Source organism: Leptonychotes weddellii, chromosome 13 (assembly GCF_054177405.1).
Source record: "Leptonychotes weddellii isolate Sample4059 chromosome 13, ASM5417740v2, whole genome shotgun sequence".
In the NCBI taxonomy this organism is placed as follows: Eukaryota; Metazoa; Chordata; class Mammalia; order Carnivora; family Phocidae; genus Leptonychotes; species Leptonychotes weddellii.
The window spans coordinates 65,972,755-66,000,145 of NC_138381.1; the positions used below are offsets into that span (position 1 = coordinate 65,972,755).

Sequence of the window (27,391 nt, forward strand, 5' to 3'; positions counted from 1 at the left end):
TTTTTTTTTAAAGATTTTATTTATTTATTTGAGACAGAGAGAATGAGAAAGAGAGAGCACATGAGAGGGGGGAGGGTCAGAGGCAGAAGCAGGCTCCCTGCCGAGCAGGGAGCCCGATGCGGGACTTGATCCAGGGACTCCAGGATCATGACCTGAGCCGAAGGCAGTCGCTTAACCAACTGAGCCACCCAGGCGCCCCGCAGTGATTGATTTTTCTAATGTTAAACTAGGCTTGTGTTTCTGCAATAAACTCCACTTTATTGTGATATACTTTTTTACATATATTACTGGATTTGGTTTGCTGATGTTATCTAAAGGAGGTTAGTGTCTGTTTATGAGGAATATTGGTCTTAACAGTTTTCTCGTAATGTCTTGTCAGGTTTTGTTATGAGGATTATACCACCCTCATAGCATGAGCTGGGAAGTGTTCCTTCCCCCATTTCCTGAAGGACTTGGGTTTAGATCAGTATTGTTTCTTCCTTAAATATTTCCTAGAATTATCCATTTCTTTTTCTTTCTTTAGTTTTATTTTTGCGGAATTTTTTATGAGACTTTGCTGTTAGGTACATACACATGTGCTAATTATGATGAGTTTACTCTCACTGTCTTGGTAAAATGTCCCTTTTTATCTCTGGTAAGACTCCTTGTCCTGGAGTCTATTTTGTCTGGTTAGTTTTCATCTGAGTGGTGTTTCTTTCTTCCCCTTTTTTTAAAAAAATTTTATTTGTTTATTTATTTGAAAGAGAGAGAGCAGAGGGAGGGGCAGACGGAGAGGGAGAATCTCTCAAGCAGACTCACTGATGAGCGTGGAGCCTGATGCTAGGCTCCATCTCAACCCTGAGGTCATGACCTGAGTCGAAATCAAGAGTCAGATGCTTAACCGACTAAGCCACCCAGGCGCCCCTAACTAGTGTTTCTATAGGATATCTCTTTCTGTTCTTTTATTTTTGACCTAACTTTGTCTTTGTATTTAGAGTGTGGCTTTTGTAGATAGCATATATTTGGGTTCAGTTTGACAATTTGCCTTTTAATTGGTGTGTTTTGTCCATTTACATTTAACATTTTTATGTGGTCGGATTTAGGTCTGCTAGTTCACTGTTTTCTATTTGTCTCATAATTTTTTGGTAACATTTCTTGTATCTCTTGGCAACAAATTCATTTGGTTTTCATTTATATGAAAATGCTTCTCTTTTGCCTATTTTTTCCCCCCAAGAATAGTTTTGTTTGGTACAGATTGGGGGGTTGACAGTATTGCTATTGTTCAGGTTCAGTTTGATTTGGTTTATTTGTTTTTTTGACTGAAGTCATTTGGTGCCTCTGTTTCCAATCATGGAGTCTCGTTAGGAAGCAGATGACTACGGAAGGTCGTCTCAGTTTATGGAGGGGAAGACGAGGCAGGCAGAGTCTGTGGTAGCGATTGCCTTGCATCATCTTACAGCACACGGAAACCTTATGTCCAGATGCCCCCCACCGCTGACTTGCTGTTTCATGATGGAGGGAGATGGAGGGGAAGATCTAGGTGGAGGGTAGTGCAGGAAATCAGACCTTCCCGAAGTCTCTACTCTCCACACCTTGCCCACTAGCTCTGAAAACCACATTGCTTCTTGAGCAGCCTGGCAGGGGCTGAAGGAGCCTCTCAGATGCACCACGGGCTCTCAGGCTGTGACCGGTGAATTTGCAGCAGTTGCACTCTCTCCTCACTCCCCGCCGTTCTCCCCACCCCCACGCACCCGCTCCTGGTTGTGCACCTCCTTCTGATCCCCGCCACGGCCACCTGTTACGTGTGAAGCAGTCTACAGATTGCACTTGAGCATCAGGCAAAGAATAGCTGACACATGACATGTGGCATCAAAGCAGGAAGATAGGCCTAGAAGCCTGTGCGGGAGGGTGACATCTCCCCTTCAGGGGCAGAGCCGAACCCTTGAGGGCCTTGTCTGCTCTTGAGCTTCCACCCCTGTTCCCGCCAGTCAGAGCCCCCCCCCACCCCAAGGAAATGCGACTTGCCCGATGCCACAGAGCAGCAGAACCAGGGCCCTACCTCTCAGGGTCATTCTCTCTCCCAGCTGCACCCCCCCCCCCCATCGTGGAGGGGGCGCCCGCACGCCTGCCTTGGTTACTTTCAGTTCGTCACTGTAAAGGTGTTGTTCTGTTGGCTTCTGGCCTCCACCTTTTCTGATGCACAGCCAGCATCATTCACGGCGCCCTCCTGTACGTAGAGTGTCACTTTTCTCCCTCTGCCAGCTTAAAAGATTTTCTCGCTACTTTTGAGTTTCAGCTGTCTGTGCACCCTGTGCCTGGGTGTCCTTTTCTTTGTATTTGCTTGGAATTTGCTGAATTTCATAAATCTGTACATTTATGTTTTTCACCAAATTTGCACATTTTTTTTGGCCATTATTTTTCCAAAAAATTTTATGCCCCATTCTCTACGTGTTGGTCTGCTTGATATTGTTCCACAGCTCACTGAGGCTTGGTTCATTTTTCTTCAACCTCTTTCCTCCACGTTCTTCAAATTGGGTAATACCTATGGACTTATCTTCAAGTTCATGGACTCTTCTCCATCTTCGCTTTGCTTATCCACTGAACTTTTCTTTCTTTCCTTTTTTTTTTTTAAGATTTTATTGATTTATTAGAGAGAGAGTGCCAGTACTGGAGGAGGGAGGGGCAGAGAGAGAAGGAGAAGCAGACTCCCTGCTGAGCAGGGAGCCCGATGCGGGCCTTGATCCCAGGACTCTGGGATCATGACCTGAGCCGAAGGCAGAGGCTTAACCAGCTGAGCCACCCAGGTGCCCCCCAGCGAACTTTTCATTTTAGTTATTGTTCTTAGTTGTATAATATCCATTTGGTTCTTTATAGTTTCCATTTATCTGCTGAGACTCTCCATTTGTCCCCCACCAGGACTAAATAACTGTCTTCCTTTGTGTCCTTGAGCTTATTTGCCATAATTCTTTTTAAGGTCCTTGTGCTAATTTCAGTATCCAGGTCATCCATAGGATCCTTCACCATGGGTCACATTTTCCTCTTTGTGCTGTATGTCTAGTAATTTTTTATTGCATATTTAACATTGTAGTAGAGACTTTGGATTCTGTTATGTTTCTCTGAAAAATAATGAATTCTGTTCTGATGTGCAGTTAACTTGGCTGAGCTCAAAGCCAAACTGTCTTCCCCACGTCAGGCAGCAAAATCTGCAGTTTTCTCAGCTTCTAGCTTCTGCTTTTTTGCCAGGCTCCTGGAGTTTCCCTGTGTGGGTGTGTTTGTGTGGGTGCGCACACACGCATGTGCGTGCCTTGGAATTGGGCAGGGTTTATACACTGATTTGGGGCTCATGCTCTTGGTGGCTCCCCTCTTTCTGGGATTTCCCCGAGCCTCTGCACCAGCCCTGAACTCTGTCTTCTGATACCTCCATCCTGTGAGACTGCAGCTTTTTGCCACCTGACACTGAACTGCAGAGACCCGGGAGTTCCCTCAAGCGAAAAGTTACATAATGCAAATCTCACTGCGGAGTTCCTGTTTCCCAAGAGTTGACAGTAGCTCTCCAGTCATCCAAACGGTTGTGTTTTGTTTTGGTCCAGAATTTATATGCATTATCTCAAGGAGAGCTAGTCTAGCCAAGCTACTCTGCCATCACCAAAAGCAGCAACTCTTACCCTATTTTATCATCTGGGTTTTTTTGCAGTTAATAACAGAACAGGCACATCTTTCCATACACTCACACATTCCTCTACTATGCTATTTTGAACAGAGCATGCTGTTCTGTGGACATGATGTAATTTATTTAATCATTCCCTAGAAATTTCAACTATTCACATTTTGCTGTTATAAAAAATGCCGGGATGAACGTCCTCATAGTTTTGTCCATGGTTATTTCCTGAAGATAAAATTCCTACATTGCTGGGTCAGGTATGTTCTCTTACAGTTACCTTATAAGCTGTCCTTCAGTATCACTGTACCTCTGACGTTGACAGGGTTGTTTGTAATAGAATTTGCTTCTAGGTAGGTACACCGTGTTTCAATATGTCAGTGTTGGGCATCTAAATATTACACTGTTTCATAGGCATGTGTCTTCCCATCTCTAAAGCTCTGACTTGAACCTACGTCCTTTCTGGATTTTCTGCAATGTTTGTTTCAGAGTCCTGTTCGATTTGATACCTTCGACAGCCTTTCACTGAGTATTCCAGCTGCCACGTGGGTATGTACCGAGCGATGGTTTTTTTGGGGTCCGTTTTGGAGACATTCAAATCCGAACGGGCTTTGAGACATGTTGTGTAGCCAAGGTACTATGCATTTTACTCAGACACATAGTTGGCTGAACCTGTCTTGGTTGTAATGTGTGGTACCATGGCCTGATCTGGCGGGAGAAGAAAGTGGATGGTTTTTCTCTGGCTGCAGGAATTTTGGCTTTTTTCAACACACACACGTATTAACCTCAAATTCAAAGATCTCTAAAACAGTGTGGGAGTCCATAAGTTTCTGCAGTGTTACACACGTCCTCATAGCCTTGAATCCGCCCATAATAGCAAGTCTAGGATGCTTTGAGCTCCACGTTTGCTCAGGGAACGTCCAGTTGCATCTGTGAAGCTTTATTGCCCATATAAGCAAAAATAAAGCTCTGGGATCACATTGCCTTCTGTTAATAGTTTCCCTGTAATTGAATTGTAATCATGAATTTTGTTTCCTGGTGCTAAAGGGGCATCCACTGACCTTGGACCACTGCCTTCACCACTTTATCTCATCCGAATCTGTGCGGGACGTCGTATGTGACAACTGTACGCAGGTAAGCCTCTAATGCCCGGTGTCACCCCCCAGCGGGCCTGTGTGTCCCGATGCAGCACCTCTCACACCACCGCTCACCGCTCGCCTGAGCTCCTCTGACTATACCCAGGGGGGCTTTTCGGCCACAGCCACGTAACCTGGCTAGGAAATTGGTAGCTCTTCCCCAGATGAGTTCACTTCATCTGCAGAATAGTTAAAGAAAAACCCTGAGTGCTGTGCTTTGAGACAGGACCTCCCTCCCCTCCGCCCCCCGACCGACACTCATCTGCCTGGCTCCCCTGAGCGTTCGTGTGTCATCCTCTGAAGAGGAACTGTGGGCAGAATTTCTGAGGACACAGAACAAAATAGATGATGCGCCACAGCAGAGTTCCTGCATCGCACTGTCATTTCTCTTGTCCCCACTGTCACTGTTACTTAACGATTAAAACAGTGAGAACGACTCAAAATTAACTGGGCAGCTGAGCTCCTTTCGCAGGTCAAAGTCAGGTGCCAACTGAATACAGGTGTAACACCAACCTGGCTGTGGCCCTCCCCAGATGTTACACTTCAAGAAATTCTGCAGAGCGATCTTTCTCTTACTTCAGATTGAAGCCAGAGGGACGTTGAATGGGGAGAAGGTGGAACACCAGAGGACCACCTTTGTTAAACAGCTGAAACTAGGCAAGGTGAGCCCCCCCCCACGCCTTGTCGACTTTGCCCCTGGGGACCCCTGCGTCCCGCCCCCGACACTCAGCCACATCTGGTTTCTCTCCTGTCCCTGCAGCTCCCTCAGTGTCTGTGCATCCACCTGCAGCGGCTGAGCTGGTCCAGCCACGGCACACCCCTGAAGCGGCATGAGCACGTGCAGTTCAACGAGTTCCTGATGATGGACATCTATAAGTATCACCTCCTCGGGCACAGACCTGGTCAGCACAGCCCCAAGCCCAGTGAGACCGCGGGGCCCACCCTGGACCTGCAGGATGGGCCAGCCGCCCCCAGATCAGGTGTGTGCCCAAGGGGCTAATACACGGAACTTACAGCACAGGGAAAGGGAATTTGGTGTCACCACCTTCTGGGGCCCTTATGCCACGAGGGGAGCTAGTCCAGCGGTTGCTTAAGTTCTTGAGAATAGCAGGATTGGGGGTACGGGAGGGAAGATTCCTTAAAAGAGGTTAAACTTACATAGTAACGAGGTGTATGGTTTTAAAAACGGTATCACAGTTGAAAAAATATGGGAAGAAAAACTTAAGATTGCTGACAGAATGGTAATTGGCCCCTAGCATTCCAATGAATTTCTTCCCCCACCCCGCCCCGTAGGGTCATGTCATTTATAAAGATGTGGGGAGGAAAAGTTCTGGCTAAAGATCATGTCCTCGTTACTGAGTTCCTTACTGATCTAGCTCCACTGCTCTCCTCACTTGAGACTAATTACCGAGTCGGGCCCCCCGGGAGCAGGTAGCTCTTACTGCCCCCAGTCTTGGCTGAGGGGAAAATCGAGGCCCCAGGAGGTGAAATGACTGGTCACGGAGCAAACATCAGTCCACTGGGAGGACGGGCACCAGAAGGCAGCGTTGGGCAGTTTTTAAAAGCTATCTTTTCTAACGCCTTGAGTTCTTTAGAATTACATAGACCAGGAAAACCCACCGACTCTGAGGGCTCCGAGCCTAGACTCCCTGTCCGCACCTGCTCCCAGTCAAGCCGGAGGCCTGGCTTCCCCGCACCCCGGATGCTCCTGACTTAGCGTCCCTTGCTGCTTTTATTCTTTCTCGCCTCTATGGTTGCGTGGCCTGGCAGGACACCATTCACAGGGAGACTGTTTTTTGCCTTTTTTCAGCAGATCAGTAGACGAACGTCAGAGTAGCCATGGTGTGAAGAGGGCTCAGTCTTTGGACCGCCTCACCCTGGATCCCTGCTCCCCCGGCCGCATGTCGCAGCATGCTCGCTGTGGCTCCTGTACGGCCCACAGGGGCCTGCTGGGTACTCACAGGGCCCCGCACAGGGCACTTGAAAGGGCAAGAGAGGTCAAGATCTCCTTCGTTATTTTATCTACACCCATCAACATTTATCAACACGGTTACGTGTTGGTATTCTTTAGAAGCTGGCAATTAAAGAATAGAGAATGTTGAGGTCCGTGGTTCTCATCAGGGAGTTTTGTCCCCCAGGAGACATGGGGCAGTGGCTGGTGGCATTTTTGGCTGTCACAACCAAGGAGACGGGTGTTACTGGCATCAGGTGGGTAGAGGCCAGGGATGCTGTGAAACCTCCTACGATGCCCAGGACAGCCCCACAACCAAGAGTTAACCCAGCCCACGTGTCAGTAGTGAGAGTTGAGAAACATTGGTTTAGGTTGAAATGCCAGTAAATTAGCTACAGCTTAACTCTGGCGCATCTTTAGCAAACAGGGACGGGGGCTTCAAGATTCACAAAGCTGTCAAAGTGAGCAGCAGACCAGGAGTTAGACCCACTTTTCCTACTCGGGATTAAGAAGTCAAGGACAAAAAGGTAGGGGCGCCTGGGTTAAGCTTCTGCCTTCAGCTCAGGTCATAATCCCGGGGTCCTGGGATCGAGCCTCATGTTGGACTCCCTGCTCAATGGGGAGCCTGCTTCTCCCTCTCCCCCTGTTCCCTCTCTCTCTCTCTCTCTCTCAAATAAATAAATAAAATCTGGAAAAAAAGGACAAAAAGGTAGGAATCAATCCAACACAAAATGAATTTGTTTTTCTCTTTGCAGCATTGTTGGGGAGTTAAACTCAAGGTAATGGAGGGCACGGTGTGTTCTCCTACAGCCACTGTTGTGGTAATTGCCTTGGGCCTTTTTCTCTTGCAGTTCTGGATCAGCCCGGGGGCCCGAAAACACACATTTTTATGAATGGAGCCTGCTCCCCATCTTTATTGCCCCCCCTGCCAGGCCCGATGCCCTTCCCGCTCCCGGTGGTTCCTGACTACAGGTGAGCCGCCCCGGAGAAGCACAGTCTTCATTTCTCATAGCTCCTGGTTCTCTTGGTTTCCAGAATTAGCTTTGCACAGAAATGGATGACAATGCTGACGTTTTTCTTTCATCTTCAGGTGTAATTTCACTATTACACATTCCTGTTTATTTTTGTCCCAACTGGAAAGCACTTTAAAAATAAGAATTCTAGAAGTACGTAAAATTTAAATATATGTGTTCTGTGTATATATGTGGGAATGCATCAGTCTGCATTTTAAGGGTCGTGTAGTGTTCACTTGTATGGAGGTACCCTCTATCAGTCCCCCATCACTGAACAGCTAGGATTCTTTCACTTTTTGGTTTTGCCCATGACCCTTCTTTTTTGTATCTGTAAATGGCTTGCATGTGTTCCTCCCATTCAGCTCCTCCACGTACCTCTTCCGGCTGATGGCAGTTGTGGTCCACCACGGAGACATGCACTCGGGACACTTCGTGACTTACCGACGGTCCCCGCCGTCGGCCAAGAACCCTCTTTCAACCAGCAACCAGTGGCTGTGGATCTCCGACGACACGGTCCGCAAGGCCAGCCTGCAGGAGGTCCTGTCCTCCAGCGCCTACCTGCTGTTTTATGAGCGTGTTCTTTCCAAGATGCAGCCCCAGGGCCGGGAGTACAGGTCCGAAGAATGACGGCCCTGCCCCAGAGCCGATGGCACTGTCCACGTGGGCCGGGAACCAGGCAAGATCTGGCTGTGTGTGCGTGCGCAGGTGGCCCCGCTAGAGTCCTCAGCCTTCTGGTGTGTTCTCAGAGCGGGCTCCATGCAGGAGCCGCTGGCCCCCAGTTCAAACCAAATCTGGCCCCCTGAACAGCTCTGGGAGCGTGCGCTGGGTGGTGTCCTCACTGTGCTCTGACCATTCATTCTGTCTAGAACGTCTTTTTACTCACCTGATACAGGTAATTAAAAGAAACCCGGTTCTGGAAGCCACCTTTTTTATATTCGGCTATGTTAGGTGTTCTCAGAGGGGAGGTAACTTTGTCTAATCCTCCAATCGGTTTCAGCATAGATCTTTTATTTTTAATAAGCAGGCCCCAAAAATTGGTGAAATTATTAAAGGCAACAATTTAGAAGAAAAAGTGCCTTTCACTTTCGATTGCTTTTGTAGCACGTCCATTCTGGAAAATACACATTGTCTAAGTGTCCTCTGAACAACTTTTGAGAAAAGCTCTGCTCCTTCCAAGTTTCTCCGCGGAGAGCAACAGGACGCCTAAAAGACGCCTGAAGAACACCCGCCTTCTCTTTTTGTGGGTCTTTTCTAATCTTTGGATTCTTTCTGTCATCAAAGTGCACCTGCCAAATCTGCCCCCCCACCCCCACCCCGGGGTAGGGGGGATTCTTCCGCTGCTCCGCCAGCTGTGAGCTGCTTCCTACTTGCTCTTACTGTCGGCACACTGGACGGGAGACGTGACGATGGTCTGTCATCCAACTGCGTGAACAGTGGGCACAGGGCAGCATCCGTATCGACCACTGCACCTCCTCTGCTCTGGACAAAGCCAGCTTTTACACGACATCCCCACCCCCCCATGGACGGTTATTTCGAACTCTGTCGCCCCTGCAGTGCTCCCGAGGTTTACAGGTGCAGCTGGGGGCTGTGTGAGATTCAGGAGCTGGGGTCTGGAAGGGCACTGACCGCAGGGCCACAGTCGGACTTCCTCGTTTGGCAAGGGTAGGCTTAGGCTCAGCGAGCATCCAAACCCCAGCCCTTTCCACAAAAAAGAAGAAAGTTTTCAATTTGTAAAAAACGTATCCTTACAGCTGATCATCTAGTACTGTCATTTTGTTATAGGTCCATACTCTACATTTATTGTACAAAGACTGTACTGAGCATTCTCTTCCCTCTTGGGAGAAGGCTCATGGACGCAGCCCAGCACCACAGGAAGTTTGAGGACACAGTGGTATCTATGTTCTAGCTAGGTTTTTTATTAAAAAAAATTCAAACGGACTCTTCAGAGTTAAGATTTGGAATTTGAACTTTCTAAAAGGTCACCCGAGGTGAGGCTGAGAACGGGGCTTCCCCTCGGGGGGTGGGCTGGCAGACGCTGCTAGACCAGGCCTGGGTGTCCGCAAAGAGCGCAAGGGGCCCGGGTGATCGCCGTCCCGCCGGGCCCAGCACGCACCCCGAGGACTCACAACTCTCGACCGACTGAACGTACTGTGGAAGGTTCTCCGGGCCCCGGACGTCCGGGAGAGAGGAGCAGCATGAAGCGTCCTTCCCGGTTCCGTTGCAGGCCCTGGCTTTGATGTTGCCTCGAGTACAGCTGTTTTGCCTGAGTCTGGGGGACAAACACCCGATGATGTGACCCTTACACCGTGCTGCAAAACTAGCTTTCAGTAACTGCTCTTCTGCCGCTGTTTCCCCTTTGAAATCTGCTGTTAAAGAGATGCCGGGCCCGGAACGTTCAGCTGTAAGCTGATGGCGGGTCAGAGGCTGGGGTGGCCATGCACGGTCTCTGACCCGGACTTAAAGCTGACTTCCTCATTTTGTAAATTATTAGGCATTAAGTAGCAGCCACCTCATCTTTCTAGCTTTAAGTTATTTACAGAGCGGCTTCTCTGGGCAAAAACCTAAGTTAAACTAGTAGTTTATGCCATAATAACTTCTGATTTATGTATTTGCTAAAGGTACCTTTTGTATCTGCTGTGTATTATAGTAATAAAAGAATCTTTTTGTTAGGAAAAAAAGAACTGGTATTCTTTCATAATTGACCAACTTGATACAACCATCCTCTTTCTGAATTCTGCATTGTTAGGTAATAAGCCCCATGCTTGGATGCAGCCTTTCCTATGTTCCCTGTTGGGAAAAGAGAAGCCAGCTCCCTCTTGGAGTAGAGAGGGAAGGAGAAAAGAGAAGTACAAACCACCGACAAAGTTTTTACTTTTTAGTGGGCAGAATTTTGCGAAATGTCAGATTGACCCGTGGGGCTAGAATCTTCTTCCGTACGGGGAGACTGTGGTACCAGTGAGTGTTGGTCGGGTGGTTCATCATAAGCAAACTTCCGTGGGCCAGCTGAAGCCTGACCACCTCTACCTTCCGGGTGGGCTTTTTCCCCCGAGAGTCCTTATGCCGGAAGAAGAAGTCTCTGCAGGCCCCAAAGGAGACAGAAGCTATGGGGCTCCTGGGAGCCAGTTCTCGTTCATCATCTCGGTGCTCACCGATGTGGTCACAGCCGTCTTTATACCTGCAGTGAGAACACAAGCCCAGTTTACAAAACAGCCCTCTCCTGGGACCCACCGACAGGGCAGAATCCTCATTTTCCCCCAACGTGACAGGTGCCAGGAGCAGCCCCTGCTGTGGGTCTGTGGGGGCTGGAGGGCCTCATCTGGGTCCACAGATGAGCCAAGCCTGAAGCACTTCCACTCGATCTTGTCCTGTTTAATCATGTGCTTTAAAATGTAACTCACCAAAAGCAGCCAAAAACTCGTCTTGGGGTTTTCCCGGTTCATGTATGTAAACCTTCAAATGGTTTCTCCCCTACTTAGAATAAAAAACCCTGACTCCTTGCCAGTTTGGCCCCTGCCCGTCTCTGAGCTCATAACAGCCCTCTCTTCCTCCCCTCATTTGCTGCTCCAGCAGTTATCAGTGGGATTTCCGCTCCTTACACACTCCAAGCCCCCTCTGCTCTTCCTCAGGATGTCTGTGTGGCTTGCTCCCTCATTCCATGTCCTCTCAGCACCTCTGGGAGCCCTCTGCTAACCACCTTCCCCTAAACTCAGGGTTGGTAAGCAGGGCAGTTCTGTCCCCCCAAGGGACGCTCGGCAGGGTCTGGAGACATTCTGGTTGCTGTGACTGGGGAGGGGATGCTCCTGGCATCCAGGGGGTGGAAGCCAGGGAGGCTGCTCACATCCTGCAAAGCACAGGGCAGCCCCGACAACAGAAGAAGTATCCAGCCCAAAATGTCAGAGTGTTGCTGGTGCGAAACCCTGCTCTCAACTCAGACCCCTTCTTCCTGGCCATTCTTAGCAATATCAGCCTGTTTAATTTTCTTTAAGACACTTATCAGCGTCTGAAATGAGCTTGTTCAACGGTTTGTTCATGAGAGAATCACCACTCACTTCCGCTGTGGCGTGGCCTCCACAAGGACCAACTGCTGATGCTCTCCTGGCCACATCCCTGCTGCACTAAGGGATTTGTTGTACAAATGAATAAAATATGGTGGATCTTATCTTTAGGGAACAAACTGAGGGCTGGAGGGGGGGTGGGTGGGGGGATGGGGTAACCGGGTGATGGGCATTAAGGGGGGCACATGATGTGATGAGCACTGGGTGTTATATGCAACTGATGAATCACTGAACCCTACATCTGCAACTAAGGATGTACTTAATACTCTATGTTGGCTAATTGAATTTAAATTAAAAAAAAAAATGACAGAATCCTAAACTCCCGCCTTCAGAAGAAGCAGATTTATACAATTCAGTCCAATAGCCTAAAAAGGAAAAGGAAAAAACCAGGTAGAGTGTCACCTGTTGACAAGCACAAAGTTGAAAGTCTCTCCTGTCACCATAGAAACACGATCCCGGACGTGCTCTAGAACTGGGATCCAGGGCTTTGGAGACAGAGTGAGGCCCGAGAACGTGTAGGTCAGCCCCGCGTTGCCATAGGTCGCTTGCTTCCTGGGCACACTGTGCCACTTCCCGAACACCTGGATCCTGGCCAGCGCACCTGCGCAGATAAAACACGGCAGCTCAGAAGAGCAGGCAGGCGAGTAGCCCACACGCTTGCTCCCTGAGGATTCAGGATCGTAAGGAAACTGAAACAGGAGTAACATTTCACTTCCTGACCAGGGACAGAAATCACTGTGGCTTGCCCAAAATGTTCACGTAAGAACAGTGGTTCTTGTCCTACACTTAAGAGAAACACGCTCTCGTCCAATTTTCTTTTTTTTTTTTTAACACTATGCTTTAATTTTAAGCCTTAACTCCAGTAGAAGCATAATAAGAGGCTGAAATGCAAGCAAGCTGAAGTCAGGCTACACGCTAGGGTGATTCTGCCAACTATGGGGACTAAGGGTGTGGGGCCCCCAAGAGAGATGAAGCCAACGCAGTTAAGGCTGTGGGCTGGGGTCTCCCGTGGGCTTCTCTCTGCCTCCACGTGCGCTGCCACCTTGCAGCTGTTCTCAGCGTGTGCTCCTGGACCAACAGCATCAGCAGGCCCTGGAAACAGCCGCTACACCGTGGGGGTGGGCTCCAGCCATCCCAGTTCTCGGAAGCAACAAAGGCCCCCCCTCCCCGGGGTGATGCTCAGAACCCCCGCTGTGGGGGAATTACCTGGTTATTTGCTGTCTCTCCTACTAGACCAGCTGCACTTTAGAGTCATCTGGAGGCTTTCTAAAAACACTGCTGCTCAGGCTGCACCCCGCCCCAGCTACTCCGATTCAGCTGGTCTCGGGTAGAACCCAGCATCCCTTTTGTTTTTTACCTTTCCCAGCTGATTCTAATCAGCAGCCAGGTGGCAAATCATTCCCAAGTCTGTCAGCTCCTGGTGGGCAGGCAAACTTTTCTCCAGTTTGTATCCCAGGCGCCCAACATGGTGCTCGGCCCACAGATGCCCAGAGAGTATGTGTTGAATCAGTTAATGAAGTCACCGGTTCAGATTTCCCCAAACACAGAGCACTAGTTTTGTCAAACAAGTCTTCAACACACACCCCGAAGTCCTCGGCTTACCTGTAAAATACTCCACTCCTTGCTCCAGCTCCTGGAAAATCTTGTCCGCTTCGGCTTTGCCAAATAGGACTGTGTAATCACAGCTCAGGCCCTCGGCTCGGATGTGCCGCCAGCTGGGGCCGGCCAGGGGGCCTGCATTCCCTGGGGTTTTTGCCCTGGGCCTCTTCCTGCTGCTCTCCTCGTCTCCTCTCAGCCCTGCTGGGCCTTCTCCACTCACCTCTCGCTCCCTCTTTCCCAAAAGGCCCCCTAAAGCCCCCTTCACCAGGAACCTGTCCATTCTGTCTCCCTAAAGCACACGCCTGGGAGCCAGCTGCAGGGCAGAGAGAGATTGCCCAGGCTCTGTCCCAGATGCAAAAATTGGCTTGGTGGCCAAGTGGGCCCACAGAACTTCTCCTCGGTGTTTTCAAGTTCCCACTTTTAACACCATGTCCTAGAAAGGAAGTAGAGGATGTTGAAGTTGGGAGGGTCGCTCAGGATGTCCTGGGTCCCCCACACCTGGCTATGTATCACAGTCAGCTGGCTGGCTCGCAAAACCCCTACTGCCTGCATTCCACCCACCAAGCACCTGACCTTTTCAAGAAAGCCCACCCTGGCACGCCTGGACAAGGGAAGGGGTTTGCCCAAAGTCACCCAGAGAAGCAGATTCCCGGTCTCCTTCCCCGCCCCGCCCCCCAACTACTGACCGGCCCTCCCACGCCAGTATGCCCTTGGGTAAGTATAGTGATCCTCGAACGGCTAGGATTCAGAATCTGATCCCAAAACAGTTACACGTGGTCACACGCACGCCGAACTCCGATAGAAAATAAGGATTATGACACCGAGCAGGGGGCGGGGGCTCTCTCTGACACCGCAGACAGCGGCCGCGCCGCCCCGAGCCCGGCAAACACCGGAGGCGGGGCTGGCGGGAAAGAGCCAACACCGGGGCCGCAGCGTCACTTCCGGGTGGATTTCGGGGGGGGCCCGCTGGGAAATGTAGGCACCTCGGCGGAACAGTGCGGTGAGCGGCTCCCTGGCGCCACCTGTTGGCCTCCTGGGCGCGCTGCAGGCACTGCAGGTTTTCCGCCTAGCCACTTACTCCCTGGGGAGGTGGGCCACCCGGTGGGAGCACGACCCCATGGCTTCTGTATTCGTCTCCACCCGTCGGGCTGTGTGGTTCTTGCAGGTCGCTTACCGTCCCTGGGCTTGAATAGCTTCCCCTGCACAGTGGGGGCTATAAAACCTCCGCGGTGACGGGCCAGGAATGCTTTCGTACTCCAAACAAACGTCAGATTCTGTTACTGCTCCTCATTTTTGTTGACTCTCTGTCTCCCCCAGTGCAATGAAAGCTCCGTGGGATTCGGGGCCTTTGTTTTGAATCTTCTTAGTGCACGGTTGTGCAGATTTTGACAGAAGTACACAGTTGTGTGACCACCACCACGATCATGATCAAGAATGGTTCTGTCACCCCACAAAATTCCCCCAAGCCTTTTAGTTAGAAACTCGCCCTCGCCCGATGCTAACCCCCGAGCCCCTGGCCACCACTGAGCAGTTTCCTGTCCCTATAGTTCCGTCTTTCCCAGAATTTTTTAAAAAGATTTTATTTATTTCAGAGAGAGAGAGCTCAAGCAGGGGGAGCAGCAGAGGGAGAAGCAGGCTTTCCGCTGAGCAAGGAGCCCGATGTGGAGCTCGATCCCAGGGACTCCAGGATCACGACCCCAGCAGAAGGCAGACACAACCTACTGAGCCACCCAGGCACCCCTTTTCCAGAATTTCTTATGAATGAAATCATACAATAGATAGCCTTTGGGAAGTAAAGATAAGGGAAGTTCCAAAAGGATTTTCATATGCTAAAGAGGACTCACAGGATACCCGTGGCCTTGCCATTGTCAAACTAAGGTTGCTTTTCCCTCTAGCAAGGAAGGCATTAACAAAGACCGTTTGGAGCTTCCAGGAGGAACATTATACTCTGCCTGCCTCAAGTATTTGTCAGCGGGCTGCAGGTTCTAAGGACATTTAATTTTATGTTTCCTTCTGCCTTTGTTTCCCACCTCATCTGCCCTCAGCAGGGTTAAATTTTGGAGATGGAGACAAACAAGCAAAGAATGCATACGATAATTTTAGATAGTACAGAAGCTACTGCGTGACCAGCTAGAATGGGGGGTGGGGGGTGGGCAGGAGAAGGCCTTTCAGAGGAAGGGACCTGAGTTGAGACCCAAAGCTTACCAGGTAGGGGGACAGTGCATGCAAGAGAGTACAGGCCACACAAGGGACAAGCTGGCTATGTCAGTCACCTCACAGTAGTAAGGGCTTGGGTTAGAGGGAGACAGCTCTGCCAGCAGGGTAAGAAGCTGGGGTTTATTCTAAAATCTGGAAACTGAAGGGAGGATTTTTACCTGGGGATTACCATGATGTAATTTACATTTCAAAAGGATCACTTTCCTAAGAAAGAGGAGAGCAGCTAGGGATTGTAGCCAGGTGATGAAGAGCAGCAGTTGAATCTGGGATTTATTTTTTAGATAGAACCAAGAGGATCCACTGTCGGTTTGGATGTGGGGAGGGAACGCGGGAACAAGAAGAATGGCAGGTGTACCGGAGTGGCGGGGGTGCCTTGAAGAGGATGCAGACTTTGGAGTTTAATCTTCAAGACCTCAGTTAAAGTCTCCCTCAGACCTCACAGGTTAGGCAAAACGCAGGACCGCACTTGGCGCTAGTTTACTGCCAGCAAAATAGGTTGTGAAACTGGATGAGAGCAAAACAAATGGCTGTTTTAATGCTAATTTCCCTCCCACAACAACCCCTCGGGGCAGGTACTTTTTTCTCCTTTTCACCCGCGGTAGAGGTGGAGGGACGGGCCCCAGGGCAGGGGTGTGATGGCTGAGTACAATGAATGAAAGAGTAAGCACAGGAGCTAACGCACCCAAGGAACCCGCCTACCACCTGAGGCTTCCAGCCCCACCTGGTCCCAGGGGCGTCCCCCGCAGCTCCTCTGGCACATGCGCACTAGGACCCCCGCCGACCCCCACCGCCCCCGACCCCCCGCCCATCCCCCGGACGGAGCATGCGCGGGCCGTTTGGCGCCAATTTCGGACCGCCGCAGCTGGCGCATACCGCGGGTTCCCCGGGCAGCGCGCGTCCGATCTCCTCGGCTCCGGGATGATCGGCCAGAAGACCCTCTACTCCTTCTTCTCCCCGAGCCCCGCCGGGAGGCGACGTGCCCGCAGTCCCGAGCCGGCCGACCCGGGGACCGGCGTGGCGGCGGTAGCTGAGGAGAGCGGCGATGCGGCGGTGAGGCGCGGCGGGGACAGGGCACCGGGGGCAAGGGACCGGGAGGAGGGCGACGGGCCCCGCTCGGCCGAGGGGTTGCAGGGACGCGCCACCAACTCGGTAAGCTGGGTCCCTGCGTTCAAAGCGGACTGCACGTGTTCAAAACAGCCTCTGCCGTTCCCTGTTGGCGGCCATTCTGAGGGGCCAGCCAATGGAGATGGACCTCGGGGCCCACGGCGCCAATCAGAGGCGAGGGGGCCTCCCTGCTCGGCCCGCCGTCCAATCAGAGGGGAGGGGGGCGGGACACACCCCGGGAGGTTTTTACCGCGAAAAGACCACGTGGGAATGCCGGGGGCGGGGCGCCGGGGTCAGGGCCTCCCTTCCCGCCAACGCCACGGGAGACGTCGCGGGCTTTGCTCACCGCCCCTCTACCTGCTGCAACTTAGAATTCAAAACCCGGGGCAGCGGTTCCTTCCCGGACCCGACTCCCAGAGTCCGCTTTTGCTGCGACTTACCGCGTGGAGGCTGCAGCCCCGCGAATGGGCGTGCTCCGCAATGGGCCGTGGGGTTGGGGGCGGCAGCTGCTGGCGCCCGGGCGCGGCCCGCTGCAGCTCATGACCCGCCTATGCGGGGACCACTTGCAGGCCAGCCCCCCCAAGAAGGCCCGGGCCGGGCAGGAGGACCCCGGCACGCCGCCCTCCTCGCCGCTGAGCCCTGAGCAGTTGATCCGCATCCAGAAAAACAAGGCCGCCGCCCTGCTCAGACTCGCGGCGCGCAACGTGCCGGTGGGTTTCGGTGAGAGTTGGAAGAAGCCTCTCAGCGCGGAGTTCGGGAAACCGTATTTCATCAAGGTAAACCTGGAGGCTGCGGGCCCTTCGGTCCTGCTAGGATAGCTTGCGGAGAGTCCACGTTTGTAGGCTCCTGTATTCCCTCTCTTAAGTCCTTTTCCCGGTAAGAGTTAGGTAAAATAACAGCCACGGTGTTTGGCGTTCGTACGCTTTATTGAAGTTTTTAAAAGACTGTAAGATGGCATGGCTTTTTGTAAACCATTCAGCGGGTCTGCTCTCCAGGAAAGGGCGGCACAGTAAAACCGCAAACCAGACTGCTTGAAACCTGGTGCAGCCTTTACAAAAAGAGGGAGGGCCTGTCACCTAATAGGAAGTGAAAGCAGCGAGACCAATCAACGTAGACCCGGTCCAAACAAAGGGGCAGGGCACCGAAGCGGAGGGACATCTTTGGTGACCTGCAAGTCAAGTTTTTGTTTCTCGAGAGAATTTGGATGTAAAACGTGGCGGAGAGCCAGATAATGCTCCTGTTAGCTTCCACTGGAAGCTTCCTTACTGGATTCTTAACACTTGGCGGTGAGAATCTGATTTGAAATCTGATTTGTCTTTACGTCAGCTAATGGGATTTGTCGCGGAAGAAAGAAAACATTACACTGTTTATCCACCTCCACACCAAGTCTTCACGTGGACCCAGATGTGTGACATAAGACATGTAAGTACAGGTTGGTGGTGAGTTTTAGTAAAAAGAGGTATGGGAGTCATAATGTACTTGTTAGTTACCGACGCTGCAGGCAAGTGCCTGTCCGTGGTGGAGTAATAAATAAAATAATGAAATTGTGAAGTTTGGCTGGCTATGTTTTAGCCTGTTATCTTTCTAACTTGAAGCATGTGCTGTCAGTGTAGCAAAAAAGAAAATATCTGTACATAGACCCGTGTCTATATACTCTAGTTTTTTGTATTTTATTTAATCCCTGAAACCAACGGCATACCAACGTTAGGTCTTTTTGTGGTGATGTTGAGGAAACAGGCATGAAGCACTGAGGTCTTTTGCAACTGGTTAGTCCACCCCTCACCTTAACTTGCAGCTCCCTATTTCTGTCTTTTATAGTTGATGCTTTCAAGCTCTTGACTTCTGGCCCAAACAATTTTACTATCCTGTTAGCATTTCTTTGCACTGGTTCATTCTATATACCGGCTGCTGGTTGGTCTGGTCACTTCAGTCTCCTGCTCAGAAACTTGTTTATGGCTTTACACTCACTCTATGAACCATAGAAGCCGAACATGAAAATAGCCAGTTAGACTTTCCGGCCTTCCCTCCACCCCCAACTCTCCTCCTTCACAGCTGGATAGTGTGACAGTCTTCTGCCTGTTGAAAAGCCAACTAGATCTATCTACGGCACCTCCCTTGAGGCGTGTTGCCCACTACCTTTCTGATCTGGTTTTCCTGTCCAGTACCTTTGGTTTCTGCTTATGCTGGAGATCTCATATTCTATTCTTCTCCTTTTCCCTCCCTCATGTTGTAAGACGAGGGCAGGAATCCTGTGATCCTGTGCTATGTCTGTTACACCAAATAGAAGTGAAATAGGTGAATGACCCTTGTGGATAAAGCTGCCACACTTAATACTTTGCAGACTTCACCATTTTTCACTTTGAAGCAAGAGCTTTGAATATAGCTCTTGGTTTTATAAAGTTAAAGAAACTTAAGTCCTTTTAAATTCGGTACTAGTTTGTGCCTTGTTTGAGCTGTGGGTCCTGTTTTGAATACCAATCACCAGTGTCAATAGAGAGGAATAGGAGAGCGTGAAAGTGCTGAGGATCAGATGGCCCAGCGAGGCCTCTTCACAGAGAAGCAGGTGGAAGGAAGGTTGGGGAGGTGGAGTGGCTCCTTCAAGGTCATCCCTTATCCAGCATGAGAACCCAAGAGCTGCCCTGCTGGGACAGGCTGCTTCATGAGGGAGAATCTCCTGCGTTCAGAGTGAGCATCAATGGTAGCAACAGGGAGGTCCACAAAAGGTTCCTGATGTCTGAAGGTTGGGTTTTGAAGAATATAGTATATGTTGGCTACGGGAGGATTCTGAGAAGGAAGAAGAGGTGGGCAGGCAGCAGATCAGAAGGACTAGCTGTATCTTAAAACTGCCCGTGACCTTGATCTCATTACTTTCATTGCATGTTGCCACCTTCTCCGTGGCCCTTTGACCTCATTCTCTTCTGGTTTCATCCCTCAGAGGATATGGGGGGAAGAGGCATCTTCCTATGTGGCTGGTAGGGAATTTGAGTAGCTTCAACTCATTGAAAAAGCAATTTGGTACATGTCTATGAAAATTTAAAATACACTTGTCCTTGGACCAGCACCTCCTATTTTGAGTCTGTTCCATGGAAATAAAAACAACAGGATGTAAAGATAATACATACTAGAGTGTTTATAGAATTGTTTTTTTGTGATGGAAAAAACTAGGAAATAAGCCAACTAGCTGTCAGTGACTGAGCACTCTGGGCATTGAAGGATGCCTAAAATGCATGATGTGAGAACCACAAAAATGTAGGGTCATGAGTACCATCACCCGTTATATAGGTAATTTTACAGGGTTGAATCAGGAAGGGGATAGGGATGAGTGGAGACAACGAGCCACTTTGTGTGTTTCTGGATGGTTGTACTTGGGCAAGGGCATATTTTTGTAATCTGAAAAATGAAGGAGGTGGACTTATTTTCACACACCTGCATCAGAGAAGGAGCAGGGCTGTGTAGCAGGTGATGGAGTGAAGGATAATTTGACAGTGGAAAGTAATGGGGCTCAGTCACCCACTGCCTTCTGGGGGTTCTTAGTTTGGGTCGGGGAGAGGGGGGCTGCCTTTCTCATCATCGTGGTCCTTTGTACAGGTTATCAGCCAGGTGTTTGTTTAACCTGCTCGTGCGACAGTATTTAATTTCTTGGCACCTGGTATTCACAGGTGAAGGTTGTCATCCTGGGACAGGATCCGTATCATGGACCCAACCAAGCCCATGGGCTCTGCTTTAGTGTTCAAAGACCCGTTCCACCGCCACCCAGGTACGATTGCTTGACAGATGGCTCGGGTCCAAGTGTGATTACTTTCAGATGTGTACTTTGCAGGTTCTAGGTACACTTGTTGGGGGGACATTCAGTAGCCTTTGGAGCAAGATTTCTCTGTCTTGTTACTGTTGACATCAGGGGTTGGGTCTTTGTGCAGGAGAGGTTTTGTTCTGTGCACTCACTGTAGGATGCTGAGCAGCATGCCTGGCCTCACCCACTAGATGCCGGCAACACTACCCCCGCCCCCAGAGAGCGCTAGTAAAATGGCAATGAAGAATGTCTTTAGATGGTGCCTGAAGTCGCCTAGGGGGCAAAATCACCCCTGGTTAAAAACCACGGCTTCGGGGAATTTTACAGACAACATATGTGAATATAACCAATACAGAAACATACCAAACCATAAATATTAGTTGAGAGGTGGTAACCCCTGGGCTGATGTACTTAAATCTTCCAAAGCGCGCTGTTCCTTAAATCTGAGCCTAAACCAAAATAAAGATCTTTGGCAAGGTTTCCTATCAGAAGGAATGACGGGGGCGCCTGGGTGGCTCAGTCAGTTAAGCGACTGCCTTCGGCTCGGGTCATGATCCTGGAGTCCCGGGATCGAGTCCCGCATCGGGCTCCCTGCTCAGCGGGGAGTCTGCTTCTCCCTCTGACCCTCCCCCCTCTCATGCTCTCTCTCTCTATCTCATTCTCTCTCTTAAATAAATAAATAAGATCTTTTAAAAAAAAAAAAAGAAGAAGGAATGACGGTGCGTCCTCATAAATCTGCGAGGTTCTTGCCGCTCTCCCCTCCAAGGGCTGGTGGCGCAGGCTATGATCCTCAAGTATGTTGGGGGCTACTGAATTTTCAGAATTGTGCTCAAGATCCCGTTCTTTTTCTTCCGGTTTGTTTTCAGTTTGGAAAACATTTATAAAGAGCTGTCTACAGACATAGAGGGTTTCGTTCATCCTGGTCACGGAGATTTATCCGGGTGGGCCAAGCAAGGTGAGCCAACCACTCCTAGATGTGCTTTGGACGGATTTCAGCACACACTTCTCTTATGTCCTGCTGGCTTATGTTTAGCAAAGAACATGAAGAACTAGAGCACTCACATAAAATGGCTGCATTTATAGAAATAAAAAAAAAAATGTATCGCCCTTTTTATCCTCTAGCCAATGTTTTCTTTCATGTTTTAATCATAATTCAAAAGAGAAAAATTTGTTTCTCAATATTATTTATTTTTAAGTTTATTTATCTTTAATATTTACACCCAACATGGGGCTTGAACTCACAACCCTGAGGTCGTGAGGTCAATAGTCACATGCTCCTCTGAGTCAGCCAGGGGCCCCTTGTTATTAATATTTTAAATTTACCTGCTAACTTTGACCATTTAGGAGATGGCCTCGCCTTTCTCATTTCAACACTAGGGCTGTGTTTTTTTGTGTTTAATACCTATTTACAGGTGTGTCTTTCTCCCTTTCCTTCCTCCCTCCCTCCCTCCTTCCTTCCTTTCTACAAATGAACTATAACCAGGATAAGAAAAGAATGTTGACTGTTTGGTTTCTTATGGTTGGATTTTTGTTTTAGTGAAATGTTTCGGTTTCCTTTTGTTATCTTCTAGGGTTACTTAATGTCACATGGGATATACATGTATATTTTTAAGATTTTATTTTGAGAGAGAGAGGATCTCAAGCAGACTCCCCACTGAGCACGGAGCCCGACATGGGGGCTCACTCTCCCAATTCCAAAATCATGACCTGGGCCGAAATCAAGAGTTGGACGCTTAACCAACTGGGCCACCCAGGCGCCCCTTGGGATGTATTTTTAAAACAACTCTGATGGGGCGCCGGGGGGGCCCAGTCGTTAAGCGTCTGCCTTCGGCTCAGGTCATGATCTCAGGGTCCTGGGATCGAGCCCCGCATCAGGCTCCCTGCTCAGTGGGAAGCCTGCTTCTCCCTCTCCCACTCCCCCTGCTTGTGCTCTCTCTCGCTATCTCTCTCTGTCAAATGAATAAATAAACTCTTTAAAAATAAATAAAACAACTCTGATGACACATGTAAGGCCTAGTCATTGCTACAAACTCAGAAGATGATGAAATTGCAGAGGTGAAAGGACAGTGCTCTCTGATGTTGCCCAGAGGCACCCACCAGTCATGTTGGGATGCTCTCTCTGGAAGCTGATTTCAGAGGGCTGCACTGTGTGTGTGTCTTCCTCTCTGTCTCTCTCTCTCTTTTGACTCATTTGCCTCTTAACCTGTTTCTTTGGTGTGTGTCCATAGGTGTTCTCTTACTCAATGCTGTGCTCACGGTCCGGGCACATCAGGCTAATTCCCATAAGGAGAGAGGATGGGAGCAGTTTACTGATGCGGTCGTGTCCTGGCTAAATGAGAACTCCAGTGGCCTTGTCTTCTTGCTCTGGGGCTCTTATGCTCAGAAGAAAGGCAGTGCCATCAACAGGGTATGGTGGTTTTGTTTTTAAACATTTTATTTTTTTGTTTTTATATATTTTTTTATTAACATATAATGTATTATTTCTATCTGGGGTATAGGTCTGTGATTCATCAGTCTTACACAATTCACAGCGCTCACCATAGCACATACCCTCCCCAGTGTCCATCACCCAGCCACCCCATTCCTCCCACCCCCCTCTCCTCCAGCAACCCTCAGTTTGTTTCCTGACATTAAGAGTCTCATAGTTTGTCTCCCACTCTGGTATTGTCTTGTGTTTTTTAAACATTTTAAACCACTTTAGAAAATACTAGGAATCCCTGCGTGTGGTTCTGGAAAACCCATGGCACAAGGTGAAATTTATTTTCCCTAAAGGCTTATAATGAGGGTCAGGTTTCCCATTGAAAATGAAGCAAAATTCAGACATAGGAATGATGAGTTGTGTGTGAAGAAAGCAAAGGGCCAACTTCTGATTTAATAGTTAGTACTATAAGCATACACTTGCTACATACATAGAATGAGAACGGCCTCCACTCACTAAAACAGACGGTGCAGTAAGCAAGCAATAAGGCAAGGACCACACCCCCCACGTGCTCCTCTGCTCCTTCTGTGTCCTTACGGAAGTACCGACATGCCTGGTGCTGAGATGAAAAACCAGAAGCCATCCTTGAATCCTTTCCCTCATTCCCTTAAACCTACTCCGCCAGCAAATCCTGTCCCCTTACCTCCTGAGCACATCCCAGTCCTGCTGCTCACTGTTGACACTCCTCACACTGGAGTGAGCCACTGTCACTTCTGTCTAGGCTGTGATAGACCGGGGCTGAGGGTTGGATGGAGGACAGCATGGTGGAGGAGAGAGGTGGGGGGGCGGGGGGAGGCAAGCATCCAAGGTGAGCCTTGGTCCGGGCTGCTGGGAGACACAGGATTCAGAAGCGAGGGTCGGGGAGAAGTCAGCGAGTATGCAGTGCAGTGAGTGAAGTAAAGGGGTTCGGTGAGGTCACCTGACAGTAGCTTGTGTGACAGCAGGAGGTAGCTGGCCTGTCAGGAATGGCCAAGTGGACTGAATCCCCCACCCCGCATCTGGCATCACACCCAGCACTTTCCCTGCAGAATCTCGCTTAATGCCTCATAAAGTATTAGAGTGATAAAGTTGCGGTGAGTGGCGGGGCGGAGATCAGAGCCTGCTCACCTTGCTCACGTAAGGGGCCCGGTGGGGGTGTATTCGGGTTCCACGCTGGCAACCCGCTCCCAAGTCTGTCCACTTCTCCATTTTCTCTTAAATAGAATTGGTTTTCATCTTACTTAGTTTTTTTTTAAGGTAATAGGTTCACATGATTAAAAAAAATGAAATAGGATAGTAAGGTACGCAGCGAGAAGTATCCCAGCCGAGTCCCCTCTGTTAAGTTGCTTTCCCTGCTCGGGTAGGCGCTAGCTTATAGTTTCTGATGTCGCCTTCCCAAGTCTTGATGTGAACAGCAGTGGAGTGTGAGAGTCAGGATGAGTCTAAAGTTCTGTGTGGATGAACAAGATGTTTTCAGGTGTTTTGAGGTAGAGAATAGTAGGAGTAAAATGTGGCACGAATGAACTAACTGCTAAGGTTGGAGCGTGGAGATAAGTAAGCGCTCCATGGGAGTGCTCTCCCATCTCTGTATGGTCTGCGTAGCTCCTACTCAGCGTGTATGTAGTTTTTATTACTGAAGATGGTTTGGTTTGACAGGAAACAGTTGTAAGAGTAGCGTGATGATTAGAAGCCAGGTGCATGTCCAGCTGGGTAGCTTTCCCCGAGCACTAGGTCTGTGTATTCCGCTGCCTCCTTACCCGTGACCCCTCAGCACACCAGATACCACGCTTTCCAAGGTAGGTTCTCCTTTGCTCATCCAGCCTTGCCACACTGGCTCCTGTGGATCCCCCGGGAAAGAGAGTACCACCACGTGCTTGTCCAGCCAGAAATCGGATAGCATTTGTGACCCCTTCCTCCCTCCTTTCCCCTTTCCCTTCTCCATCTCTGCTCCCGACCCTTCTCCCCTCCCCGCCCCATACCCTGTCAGGGCATTCCTTCGTAGCCTTCCCCTGCTCTCAGACTCCTCCTCACCTGGCCGCCTTGGCCTTGGTTCAGGCCATCACCTGATCCTGCTGGAGTGTCGGGTGTGGTCCGCCTGAAAGGCCCTGCCTTGGGCTGGTGGGCTGGGGTCTGGAGCTGCCTCTCGGCCACAGCTCCCCTTTTCCTCTCTCCGCTCCAGGCTGACTGGAGCACCTCGACCCCTTCTTGCCTCCCTTTCCCTGCCTGCCTTTGAACATCCTGCCTCCCCTTTCCAGAGGCTGACTCACTCATCCTTCAAAGCCCAGCGCGGCTCACATTTTCAGGAGCCCGAACTGCATGGCAGGTGGCATGCTACTAAGCACTCAACCTGTGTCACCTCTCAGACCCTCCCAATACACACGGGCATTGTTGGTTGCTGCACAGGATCTCCGTAAGCTAGGCGCTGTTGGATCCCCTTCACAGCCGCAGAAGGACCTGCGGCCTGGATTCATTGACTTCTCTAGGGCGGAGTCAGAACGGACCCAGGCAACCTGGACTGAGCTCTTTGAAGACAGGGATGCTGTGAAAACAGTTAGTTGGGAGGTGGTTTTTATTTAAATACAGAAAAGAAGAAAACAAACATGGTCCAGAGTCTTCCTGCTCCGGAAAGTACGGCTGACATTTAAAAAATCGAAGTGTTCTGTTTTTGTAGACCATTCAGGTAACACAGAAAAGTGCAAAACCGAAAGTAAATGCCTTCCACTATTTCTTTACTTCACGGAACTACCATAAATAGTGTTTTGGGTCTTTTTCCAGAAAAACTTAGGCCATTACATTTTTTTCTTCCACTTGATATATTTAGGTTTTCCCTTATCAGCATATGTAGCTCAGCCTCATTCTTCTAGTAGCCTTGTGGTGTTCCATTGTAAGAAGTTCAGAAAACTATTTTTAGCCAGTTGCGTAACCCTGGATTTAGACGAAGCTTTACCTGGTACAAGCCATGCTGCCGCAAACCCCCTTCCACCTGCGTCTTTGTATATGTACACATATCGTGGGGCCCTTCAGCAACTGCATTCTTAGCAGTGAGATTACGGGGTCATAAGATCCGGGCACGCGGCCAAACGTGCCGCCCATGACTCCTCTCCCTCTCTTTCAGAAACGCCACCACGTGCTGCAGACAGCGCACCCCTCCCCGTTGTCCGTGTACAGAGGGTTCTTTGGATGTAGACACTTCTCTAAAACCAATGAGCTGCTGCGGAAGTCTGGCAAGGAGCCCATCAACTGGAAGGATCTGTGACCCTGAACTGGAGGGCTGTCCTGAGCAGTTTTCTAGAGGCTGCTATTGAAATATTTGCCAGGAGCGGCAGCTTGACCCAGACAGAAGCAGCAAAGGCTCTACCCTGGCTGGGACCATATGGCTGTCTTTGCAACACGGCTTCGGCCTAAAACCTAACGTCACAGTATCTGGGAGAGGGTGGGAGGTCAAATACAGAGACTTCTTTTGTCTGTCACCTTTATGGTAAAAGGGGACAGGGGACAGAAGCACCTCTTGGTACAGTGGGCTGTTACTTGTTTTTACCTGGCAGGTTAGACTTTAGGTTGTAAGGTGTCAGGTGTGTTTAGTGCCCCACCCCCGTGCCCCACCTGGCATTCCAGTTCTTGGCCAAGTACACTGTTCCCTCGATCCTTTCCCAAGCCCTCAGGCCCCTCCTTGAAGGAGGCAGGAGGACAGTTTGCAAGTGCCCAGAAGTTTAGGGATGAAAATTTCTGAGGCCTAATCCTCTGTGTGAGCCTTCACAGACAGGCAGAGGGAAGTGAGCTGGGGCTTGTTTTCACAGTTAATCCTCTGCGTGTTCCTAGGAATGAACAGGGGAAGTTGAACTGGAAGGAAAAAAAGGGGGAATTTTTAAATTTTTTTAAAGCGAGGAACTGCTTTTCTCCTAGGTGCATCCTGAGTTGGGGTTTTTAAGGCAGCATAGACTGCCAAAGGCTGTTTTTTATGGACTAAAATCACGTGGGGATTTTTTTTTTCCTGCAACACTGGTGAATTTTGCTGTTTATAAAATACTTAGGCAGATGTATATATATGTATTTTGTAATCTTTTGTTCGGGAGACTGTCTTTGTTAGGTCTGCACCTTCATCCTTGATCCTGTTAGAGATGCTGTTGATGGGTTAGCCGGGGAAAGAGTTAACCCCGAGTTTGGAAATAAAAGATTGTTGGACCCCATGCCCTTAACGCCTGCTGTCTCTGTGCCCCGGGGCGCCTGCGGACGTCCTTGGGTGGCCCTTGGGCCCGGGCAGCTGGTGGTGGCCATGGCAACCATTGTGGGCCGGAAGGGCCACCCCCGCGCCGCCCCTCCTCTTTCCTCCCGCACCGCCCCTCCTCTTTCCTCCCGCCCCGCCCCTCGGATGGAGCCGCCCACCCCTCCAGAGGCCGGGTAATCCACGGGCGGGTTCCTGAGAGGGGCGCG

General features: G+C 50.0%; 3 protein-coding genes and 1 long non-coding RNA gene across 14 annotated transcripts in view; 3 read left to right on the forward strand and 1 right to left on the reverse strand.

Moving 5' to 3' along the window:
• LOC145716837 (uncharacterized) overlaps nt 1–3,166 on the forward strand; it is a 4,516-nt gene extending 1,350 nt beyond the window's left edge. Inside the window, exon 2 of the long non-coding RNA XR_014139754.1 lies at nt 193–3,166. This is a non-coding gene — a long non-coding RNA (uncharacterized LOC145716837). The remainder of the gene's footprint in view (nt 1–192) is intronic.
• The window catches only part of USP30 (ubiquitin specific peptidase 30), a 76,217-nt gene extending 65,932 nt beyond the window's left edge, over nt 1–10,285 (forward strand). For 4 of the 6 annotated variants that reach the window (XM_081801986.1, XM_081801988.1, XM_081801985.1 and 1 more), the window contains 6 exons: nt 4,127–4,186; nt 4,685–4,771; nt 5,307–5,435; nt 5,534–5,753; nt 7,576–7,696; nt 8,100–10,285. In XM_081801986.1, coding sequence (XP_081658112.1) covers nt 4,127–4,186; nt 4,685–4,771; nt 5,307–5,435; nt 5,534–5,753; nt 7,576–7,696; nt 8,100–8,364 — 882 coding nt within the window. In that variant the 3' untranslated portion in view covers nt 8,365–10,285. The remainder of the gene's footprint in view (nt 1–4,126; nt 4,187–4,684; nt 4,772–5,306; nt 5,436–5,533; nt 5,754–7,575; nt 7,697–8,099) is intronic. The other 2 variants (XM_081801987.1, XM_081801989.1) reach the window with 2 other exon arrangements.
• Nucleotides 10,286–10,584: 299 nt separating this feature from the next.
• Nucleotides 10,585–14,322, reverse strand: ALKBH2 (alkB homolog 2, alpha-ketoglutarate dependent dioxygenase). Of its 4 annotated transcripts, none has more exons than XM_031021315.2 (4): nt 14,179–14,322; nt 13,395–13,824; nt 12,195–12,393; nt 10,585–10,912 (listed from the first exon to the last, which is right to left on the reverse strand). In XM_031021315.2, exons 2-4 carry the CDS (start codon nt 13,669–13,671, stop codon nt 10,606–10,608), a joined length of 783 nt encoding a protein of 260 aa, XP_030877175.1. In that variant the 5' UTR covers nt 13,672–13,824; nt 14,179–14,322; the 3' UTR covers nt 10,585–10,605. The 4 variants fall into 4 exon arrangements, with proteins under 4 accessions (XP_030877175.1, XP_081658121.1, XP_030877173.1 ...); XM_081801995.1 differs by having other exon boundaries at nt 14,163–14,314; XM_031021313.1 differs by having other exon boundaries at nt 14,078–14,314.
• A 2,121-nt stretch (nt 14,323–16,443) lies between these two features.
• On the forward strand, nt 16,444–27,147 carry UNG (uracil DNA glycosylase). Of its 3 annotated transcripts, none has more exons than XM_081801993.1 (7): nt 16,444–16,757; nt 17,282–17,488; nt 18,039–18,134; nt 20,372–20,469; nt 21,369–21,457; nt 22,731–22,909; nt 23,001–23,765. In XM_081801993.1, exons 1-7 carry the CDS (start codon nt 16,527–16,529, stop codon nt 23,043–23,045), a joined length of 945 nt encoding a protein of 314 aa, XP_081658119.1. In that variant the 5' UTR covers nt 16,444–16,526; the 3' UTR covers nt 23,046–23,765. The 3 variants fall into 3 exon arrangements, with proteins under 3 accessions (XP_081658119.1, XP_081658118.1, XP_081658120.1); XM_081801992.1 differs by lacking the exon at nt 23,001–23,765 and adding an exon at nt 26,076–27,147 and having other exon boundaries at nt 16,445–16,757; XM_081801994.1 differs by lacking the exon at nt 23,001–23,765 and adding an exon at nt 26,076–27,147 and having other exon boundaries at nt 16,447–16,658.
• The last annotated feature ends 244 nt before the right edge of the window (nt 27,148–27,391 follow it).